The sequence below is a fragment of the Cebus imitator genome, unplaced genomic scaffold, assembly GCF_001604975.1.
Source record: "Cebus imitator isolate Cc_AM_T3 unplaced genomic scaffold, Cebus_imitator-1.0 Scaffold24, whole genome shotgun sequence".
NCBI classification, from domain to species: domain Eukaryota; kingdom Metazoa; phylum Chordata; class Mammalia; order Primates; family Cebidae; genus Cebus; species Cebus imitator.
In genome coordinates, this window is record NW_016107339.1 from 7866610 (window position 1) to 7876700 (window position 10091).

At 39.9% G+C, this 10091-nt stretch overlaps 1 protein-coding gene across 1 annotated transcript in view; it reads left to right on the forward strand.

Annotated features, from left to right (window-relative positions):
- Window positions 1-4814: 4814 nt before the first annotated feature.
- The window catches only part of BTBD9 (BTB domain containing 9), a 92633-nt gene continuing 87356 nt past the window's right edge, over window positions 4815-10091 (forward strand). The window contains exon 1 of the mRNA XM_017522549.2: window positions 4815-4944. Coding sequence (XP_017378038.2) covers window positions 4913-4944 — 32 coding nt within the window. The 5' untranslated portion in view covers window positions 4815-4912. The remainder of the gene's footprint in view (window positions 4945-10091) is intronic.

The following is a 10091-nucleotide window of genomic DNA, read 5'->3' on the forward strand; positions in this document are numbered from 1 at the left end:
TCTTTACAGTGAAATACTATGAAGTCAGTACATATGATATAGAAGAATATTTGATGATACAAAAAGATATTCATAACAGACCATTAAGCAAAAGTAGCAAGTTACAAACCATATGCACTGTGTGTTTATGTTGTTTTTTTTTTTATAAAGAAAATATGTGAAGTTTATTCTTTCTTTTGAAGACAAAATAGATAAATGTGGAAAAATTAGATTAATAGTAAAACATGAGGGCTTTCATACATTTTCTTTCTTCTGAGAATATAAAATAGTTGTTTTTTTAATGTGGCATTTTTTACTCTCTTCTCTGCTTTAGTTGGATTCTTGAAATCGCTTCCAGTTAAAGTTATTCCCAGGGAATGATAGAGTCCATGACTCTGTCCCCAAGGGAAATGATTGTATAAGTTTTCATTTTTGTTTTTTCCCCCCATTTATTTATTTTATTGCCTTTTAGGTTTTGGGGTACATGTGAAGAACATGCAAAATTGTTGCATAGGTACACACGTGGCAATGTGGTTTGCTGCCTTCCTCCCCATCACCTACATCTGGCATTTCTCCCCTTGCTGTCTCTCCCCAGCTCCCCACCCCCCACCGTCTCTCCCCTATTTCCCCCCAACTGACCCCAGTGTGTAGTGCTCCCCTCCCTGTGTCCATGTGTTCTCATTGTTCAACACCCGCCTATGAGTGAGAACATGCGGTGTTTGATCTTCTGCTCTTCTGTCAGTTTGCTGAGGATGATGGTTTCCAGGTTCATCCATGTCCCTACAAAGGACACAAACTCATCGTTTTTGATGGCTGCATAATATTCCATGGTGTATATGTGCCACATTTTCCCTATCCAGTCTATGGTCGATGGGCATTTGGGTTGGTTCCAGGTCTTTGCTATTGTAAACAGTGCTGCAATGAACACGACACCTATGTTCTGGCGGCAAACCCGTTGCGAAAAAGCGTGTGTTTATGTTTTAAAAGTTACTGGAATTTCAGATTATCTTCATTGTAAAATTATAATTTGCCTTGAAACAAATTAGAGGACTTTTATAGAATAAGCTTCTTATAGAGCATGATATATATATACAACTTAAAATTTTTCTCAAATATTTTATCACTCCAAGAATATCTACTAGAGTATTTATGATACTCATAATTTGTCTTCCGTTTTTAATCTTCTCCATATCCTATATCCTCAACGCAGTCATTTTCCATAAAATATTTTCAGATCTGGTTAGGTTCTATCCCAAAAGGTACTGACTGTTTTCATTTCGATCCTCTGTAGAAACACTAGTTTATGATTACCTAGAAGGATAGGGATTATGATAAACCTGGCTCTCCATAAATAATTAAAAATTCTATTGGGGAAAATAATCTCAACGTTATCTTCCAACAAACCTGTTACTACCAGAGCTGCTAAATGAAGAGAATGCTTAATTGATTGGACCTTTAACCCCTAGTTTTAGTCTACTGTGTCAGAGTTACGAATGATTTCAGTCCAGAACATGTATGGAACATATGCCATGAACAGAACCCACGTGTCTGAAGCAGAGTTTTTAAAAAGAGAAAGATCAAATGTCTTTCTAAAGTTCTTATAATCAAAATGAGAGCCGAACATAGAAGCAAAAAATACCTTTTAAATGTTACTCAAAATAAATATAAATTAGCATAGGCTAACTGCATAAAAATGCTAAGAGACTAGGATAATATTCGAGGAAATGACTAATGAAGGAAATGATTCACTTTCTTATAAGCAAATTAGTGTAATCTAAATAGAATTTTGGGACACTTAAGAACAACAGAGTGGCATCCTTTGTGATTCATTCAGGGTACTTTGAGAGAAGAGATTAAACACTAAGGCGTATTAATGGGAATCAGTAGATATCATCTGTGTATGCCTTCCAAACACATTTAACAGTTTTCTCTACTTACAAGATGAGTTCAAAAATACTAGGTAGCATGGGTTTAGTAACTGATTGCGAACAGAATTACAATAGAAAATAAAGAATGAAAGGTAAGGCAAGACCTTTAGGAGGCCAGGCAAGAGGGTAGATGGGGGCCACGTGTTTGACCTCGCCTGGCCAATACAGTGAGACCCTATCTCTACAAAATAATCTGTTTTTTTGTTTTTTTGTTTGTTTGTTTGTTTAATTACCTGGATGTGGTAATCCCAGCTACTTGGGAGGCTGAGCAGGAGGATTGCTTCAGCCCAGGAGTTTGAGGCTGCAGTGAGCTATGATTGCACCACTACACTCCAGCCTGAGCAACAGAGTAAGAAGCTGTCCCCCCAAGCTCCCCGCCGCCACACACAAACAGACAAGAGTAAAGGAAAACAGGAAATACAGGCAATCCTAGTCCTCGGTAATAGCTTTATATGTGACACTAAACTAAATTTGTTGTGCAGAGGATTTTCACTGATTATAATCATAAGATTAAGGAAAAATAATACAGATGACTTTTATAGAGTGGTAGGCTAGAGGCTGTAAATTATGAACCAGATATATAAAGTGAGAGTAATGGAAACATTTGGCAGTGGGATTACAGAAATGGGCTTTTGGTGAAGGTACCAGCCTAGAACCTTGTATCATTTCCACCACTCAGTTACTGTATGAGTTTAGAAAAGTTACTTAAGAAGCTTTAATCCTCACTTTCAACGTCTGTAATTTCCTAAGGGTGATAGTGCTTGCTAAGAGAATATTTAGAAGGATTTTAATAAGACAAATTGTATAGAGAACTTAACATAGGGCCTGATATAGAGTAAACATTAAAGAAATATTGGCCATCATGATCATTATTACTGGTGTTGTTACAAAGAATGTATTTGCTTGGCAAGCACTGACTGAGTTTAAGCTCCATGTGAGACATTATGTCAATGGTGTAGAAAAAATCAGTAAGACATAGGCACTGCCTTCAAGTAGCTCACTATCTATGCCCCTGGTAGAGGAAGCAAACACACCTGACCAACTATAAAGCAATAAGATTCATAGTTTGTATAGGAAGGGCTTTTAAGGCTGAAATAATAGAAAACAATATCTGTCTCCCCTGTGGCACTGTCAGAAGCAAAATACTAATCCTGTATTGTAATGCTCAGATTCTTTTTCTTTTTTTAAGAGGCAGAGTCTTGCTCTGTGGCCCAAACTGGAATGCAGTGGTGCGATTTCGGCTCACTGCAACTTCTGCCTCCCAGGTTCTAGCAATTCTCCTGCTTCAGCCTCTCAAGTAGCTGGGATTACAGGTGCACAACTCCATGCCCGGCTAATTTTTTGTATTTTAGTAGAGTCGAGATTTCGCCGTGTTGCCCAGGCTGGTCTCGAGCTCAGGCAATCCACCTGCCTCGGCCTCGCAAAGTGCTAGGATTACAGACATGAGCCACCATGTCCTGCCAGATTCTTTTTTAAAATTATTTTTTAAATTGAGGAATAACACACACAGAGTGAACAGATCTTTTATGAATAGCTCAACTAATATTTACATGCATATATACCCATGTAACTATCACTCAGATCAAAATTAGCACTTTTCCAGGATTCTAGAAAGTTCCCTTTTACCCTTTCCTAGTCAATACCTCTCCCAGAGCTAACCACTATTCTGATTCCTGTCACCAACAGATAAATTGCTTTGAGCTTCATGTAAATGAAATTACACAGTTAATGGTTAAGTTCCTATCTGTGCAGAAAAGGGGCATAAGAACAGGACCAAGATAATCGATTTCTAAATAATGAAAGTTTTGCAAATGAGTGTGTATTTGCCTATATCTCCAAATCAGATAACCCTACTACAGCTCTGTAAAAATCCAGGTGAGAATAAGAAAGAAGATAAAACATAATAATAAAGGTCATGGGCCTATCACCAATTAGAAAATACTATAAGAAAAATTAATTAGACCAGCACAGTGGCTCACACCTGTAATCCTAGCACTTTGGGAGGCTGAGGTGGGGGGAATCACTTGAGGCTAGAAATTTGAGACCAGCCTGGGCAACATAGCAAGACCCTATCTCTACATAAAATTTAAAAATAGCCAGGCATGGTGGCACATGCCTGTAACCATAACTACCTGTGGGGCTAAGGCAGAAGGATCACTTGAGCCCAGGAGTTGAAGGCTACAGTAAGCTGTGATCACACCACTGCATTCCAGTCTGGGCAGCAGAGTGAGAACTTGTCTCAAAAAAAAAAAATTGATTAGGCTGGGCATGGTGGCTCACACCTATAATCTCAGCACTTTTGGAGGCAAAGGTAGGAGAATCACTTGAGGCCAGGAATTCAGGACCTGCCTGGGCAACATAGTGAGACTGTACCTCTACCAAAAAAAAAAAAAAAAAAAATAGTGTGCACCAGTAGTCCCAGCTACTCAGGAGGCTGAGGTGGGAGGATCACTTGAGCCTAGGAGTTGGAGGCTCCAGTGAACTATGATTACAGCACTGCACTCCAGTCAGGATGACAGAGAAACACCTTGCCTCTAAGAATAAAAATAAAAAATAAAAATCAATTAGAAATTACATATTCTCCCATGAGCAGTGGTCAGCCAAGCCAACTGGAGAGGAGACCTAGAAGAAGCTAGAAAGGTGATCTGGGGACATCTTCTTTCTCCTAAACCAGTCTGAAGAACTTTGCCATCAGCCGGGCAGAGGCTGCCTGAGCTTAGGTGACTTGTGAAAAAAACTAAAGATCAAAAGCCTCTCACTGCAGAACGACTCTGCCTGTTCTCCTCATGCTTTTGTTGGGATTCACTACTTTGTCCAGTCCTAGAAATGTGCTGGACAAAGGAGGTGGGTGGGAGGGAGATGCCCACAGCCTAAGGAAACAACCAGGTAGAATGTTTCCAGCAATTTTATTTTTTTCCCCTTTGTTCAGGTTACTGCTTTGGGATTGTGACGATCGAAGCTATAGCTACTACGTTGAGGTTTCTACCAACCAGCAACAGTGGACCATGGTTGCTGACAGAACTAAAGTCTCCTGCAAGTAAGTTGTGTCTTTTTAGGAATTGATTCCTATCAAAAATACAATCTTCGCAGTGGCTTCAGAGGTTCCAAAGAAGATTCATAGAATCACCAAATTACATTCTTATTTCCAGGTTGAAAACATACTCCAGTGATCTTCTCTTCAGTTTTGACTATTAAATACTTACATGAAATTTACTTGGTATCACCAAACAAGGTTTCTCTATTCTGTGGTGTGAATTTGACTCACACTTTTGAAAATGACATGTGTACCTTAATAGGGAAAAGAAAGATACTTTCCTTATGCAATCCTCTCTCAGACCCCCTCCCTCCCGCCGCACCACATCTCACACTACTATTTTAAGATTGTTTTCTCCCTTAGAGAACTTTGCTGAAGCAGTGCATACTTTAGTAGTTATTATGGGGCTCTATCCTATTCCCCACCCTCATAGCATTCTCAGAGCTAGCGTCAATATTTGTCTCAGCTCAGTGTTAACTATGCTGTTACTCAAACTAAGGAAAGCCCTGTGCCTTATTTCTCCACAGGCAAACACAGGCACTTAATGCATATGGCATTGGGGCTGTTTGGACTTGTCTGCTTTCAGCAGAAGATAGGAAGAAGGAGTCTGTGGGTTCTGAGCAGCCTGGAATCATGGTACATGAAAAGAGCTCAGTGCCTCTTTGTGTAGAGCCAGAATCTCTAAGAGACAAGGTGGAGCAAATGGACTTCTCTTTTCCTTTTTAAATTGAGATATAATTCACATACCATAAAATTCACCCTTTTAAAGTATATAATTGAGGGGTTTTTAGTATATTCACAGCATTGTACAGCCATCACTGCTATCCAATGTTCCAGAACATTTTTATCACTCCAAAAAGAAACATCTTCCCCATGAACAGTCACTCACTATTTCCCTCCAACTCTCCCAGCCCCAGCATCCAATAATCTACTTTCTGCCTTTTCTTTATGGATCTGCGTACTGTGGACATTTCATATAAATGAAATCATATAGTATGTGACCTTTTGTTCCTTGCTTCATTCACTTAGCATAATGTTTTCAAGGTTCATTCATGTTATAGCATATATCCGAATTTCATTTCTTTTTATGGCTGAATAGTATTCCATTGTATGCATATACCACACTTTGTTTATCCGTTCTCCAGTGGATAAACATTTGAATTGTTTTCATTTCTTGCCTGTTATGAATAATGCTGCTATGAACATTCCTGTACACATTTTTATGTGAACATATATTTTCAATTTCTTTGGATATATACCTGAGAGTAGAATTGCTGGGTCATAGGATAACTGTGTTTAACTTTCTGAGGAGCTGCCAGAATTGTTCACAGCAGCTGTACCATTTTACATTCCCACCAGCAATGTTTGAGGGTTCGCATTTTTCTGCATTCTCACAAGCACTTGCTATTGCCCATCTTTTTGACCATAGCCATCCTAGTGGGGATGGAATAGCATATCATTACGGTTTTCATGTGCATTTCCCTCAGGGCTAATGGTGTTGAGCATCTTTTTGTGTGCTTACTTGGGGTGGGGACAGGGTCTCACTCTGTTGCCCAGACTGGAGTGCGGTGGTCTGATCAAGGCTCACTGTAACCTCAAATTCCTGGGCTCAAGCCATCCTCCCAGCTCAGTCTCCCGAGTAACCGGGACTATAGATGTGTGCCACCATGGCCAGCTAGTTTTTTTTTTTTTTTTTTCTGTAGACATGGCACCTCACCATATTGCCTAGGCTGGGCCAAGATTTCTTAACAGTATTACCGATGGATTGTTTGATGCAATGTCTGACACCATCACCATTACTATTGTAGTAATTACCAGCATATATATATATATAGGTTATGTTAACTCGCTACTGTAACAAATAAGCTTCAGTATTTCAGTGGCTTAACACAATAATTTATTTCTTAGTCATGGGACAGTCAGTGTGGGTATTCTAGTTAAGTGAATTTCCCAAATGTGACTGAGGAACTCAGGCAGCTTCTTTCTTGTGGTTCTGCCATCTAGGTCCTTTTCAGCATCAGCCACGTTTAGCTGGCAGGAGAAAGAACAGAGAAGGTACACCTAGTTCTGAAAAGCCTTGCTCTGGGAGTAGCATACGTGCCTTCCACTCACATGCCACTGAGATGAACTAGTCACATTGCCATACTAGATGCTAATGACCGGGAAATTTAGTCAGTTCCTACCTGGGTGGCCACTTCCCAGTGGAGCACAGATCTTGTTACCATCTCAGCCTCTTCTTCCAGAAGCAGAGGTAAGATTTAAACCCAGGCTCTTGCCACTATACAACATTGCTTCTCAGGACTCAAAACACTACTAAAGAGGACTATACTAACCTAGATGATGAAAAGGGGGAAACAAAGTGGTTAGCTTATTCCAAGCTCCTGGAACCCTTTTTATATGACAGGAAGGCCTCCACGGCCCATGAACAACTAACTGTGCATTTGTCTTTCCAGTCTTTGCTTATTAGGTCCATAGCTCTCAGACCAGACCTTGTGTTTCCTCAAAGCTTGTCATCTTGTACATGTCTTACTGGTTACTGCCATCCATCTCTTTTGTCATTTCATGTTGTAAACTGGATTCCTCTTCTTGTTTATGTCCCTCTGTTAAAGGCTGACATGGTTTGGCTCTGTGTCCCCACCAAAATCTCATCTCAAATTATAATCCCCACATGCCGAGGGAGAGACCTGTAATCCCCACGTGTTGAGGGAGGTGACTGGATCTTGGGGCAATTTCCCACATGCTGTCCTCGTGTTAGTGAGTGAGTTCTCATGAGATCTGGTGGTGGTATAAGTTTTGGAAGTTCTTCATTTTTCTCTCTCCTGCTGCCTTGTGAAAAAGATCCTTGCTTACCCTTAGCCTTCTGCCATGACTGTAAGTTTCCTGAGGCCTCTCCAGCCATGTGGAACTGTGAGTCAATTAAAACTCTTGTTTGTAAGTTACCCAGTCTCAGATATTTCTTTATAGTAGTGTGAAAACAGTCTAACACAAAGGTACCTATACAGTGTGGGCTTTTTTTTTTTTTGAGATGGAATCTTACTTTGTCACCCAGGCTGGAGGGCAGTGGCATCACCTTAGTTCACTGTAACCTCTGCCTCCCAGGTTCAAGTGATTCTCCTGCCTCAGCCCCCCGAGTAGCTGGGATTACAGGTGTGTGCCACTGCACCAGGCTAATTTTTATATTTTTAGTAGAGACAGGGTTTCACCATGTTGGCCAGGCTCGTCTTGAATTCCTGACCTCAGGTAATCCGCCCACCTCTGCCTCCCAAAGTGCTGGGATTACAGGTGTGAGCCACTGGGCCCCCCCCACAGTGTGGGTTTTTAACAAGGGCTGGTTGACTAACTGTTGACCAGGTACATGTCATATTCGTTTTGTATTTAGTTAAATGGGACTTTTTTGGTTTCAAAGTCTTGTTCACTTACTAGATCCTCTTCTAGTAGCTTTGCATTAAGTTAACATCTTTTTCCCTTTTTAAATTTTTTGTTTTCATTGGTGGATTTAAATAATTTTTATGTTTTTAAGTTTGTATTTTAGCACTTAGATGCAATAACAGTGTTTTACAAATTAATAAATAAGTAATACATTAGAAGAACAAATGTAGTAATAAGAAGGCAAATGCCTGTTAACCCTCTAAGAATCAGTGGAACCAGAGGTTATGATTTGATGTTTATGAGTGTAACTCGAATGTATTGTACTTCCCCTTTTCAAGTTAGGCCTTAAGAAATATAGAAAACATGCAAATGGTAAAAGGCAAAAGGTTTTTCTTTTTAACTAATATGCTACAGAGCAGACCTCAAGAGAGGACTCTATTATAGTTTCAAGAATTATAGTCTGCTCTTTATTGAAATAGAGTTCATGAGTTTATAAATGAAATTATATGGAGTCCTTGAAAAGATCATAGCTCCACCACTTGATAGCATTCTACCTAGTCAAGAAAACAGAACATAGATTTTTGCTGTCCTCCAAAAAGTCCCTGGGGAATGAGATTCTCCAATGTCTCTTGTTAGTCTCTCTGCTCCAGGCGTGGGATATTTTCCTTCAGAGCTCTCATAAGTCTGCTATAGTTGGAGCTTCTCTTGTTTTCAGGATAAGCAGTCATTTTCTATTACAGATAACTGTATTTTTATAGTAACTAATTTTTTTTAATTACATTTTACCCCTCTTTCTTTATATAACCTAATCCTGTATCCTTTGACTGGTTCCCTTTTTTTAAAAAGCTATTTATTTATTTATTTAATTCATTCATTCATTCATTTAGAGATGGAGTCTCGATCTGCCGCCCAGGCTGGAGTCCAGTGGCACAACCTTGGCTCACCGCAGCCTCCGCCTCCCAGTGATTCTCTGGCCTCAGCCTTCCAACTAGCTGGGATTACAGGCACATGCTACCACGCTCAGCTAATTTTTTGTTTTTTTAGTAGAGATGGGGTTTCACCATGTTGGCCAGGCTGGTCTTGAACTCCTGACCTCAGGTGATCCACTCACCTCAGCCTCCCAAATTGCTGGGATTACAGGTATGAGCCATTGTGCCCAGCCAAAAGCCCTGACTTTCTTTTTATTTTTATTTATTTATTTATTTTTTTTGAGATGAAGTTTCACTCTTGTTACCCAGGCTGGAGTGCAATGGCATGGTCTCGGCTCACTGCAACCTCCGCCTCCTGGGTTCAGGCAATTCTCCTGCCTCAGCCTACTGAGTAGCTGGGATTAAAGGCATATGCCACCATGCCCAGCTAATTTTTTGTATTTTTAGTAGAGACGGGGTTTCACCATGTTGACCAGGATGGTCTTGATCTCTTGACCTCATGATTCACCCACCTCGGCCTCCCACAGTGCTGGGATTACAGGCGTGAGCCACCGCGCCCGGCAAGCCCTGACTTTCTAATCGTCACTTTCTTTTCTCTGCTGTCCTCTAAGTTGTTGAACCCTAAAGTGTTTTTTTTAATTATTTTTTCTTTTTATTAAAATTTTTTTTTCTTAATCCTTTTAATTATTTCTTCTGTTAGGAGGTATTCTCATCTGATAAAACTGGTTTTTAACTTCAGTTTTTAAACTATAAATTATAAAATGTGAACACGGAAAGTTAATTTAAAAATACAGAAGGATGTAAGTAAAAAGCTAAATTTTACCTTCCCATCTTTTGTTCCACTTCTTAGAA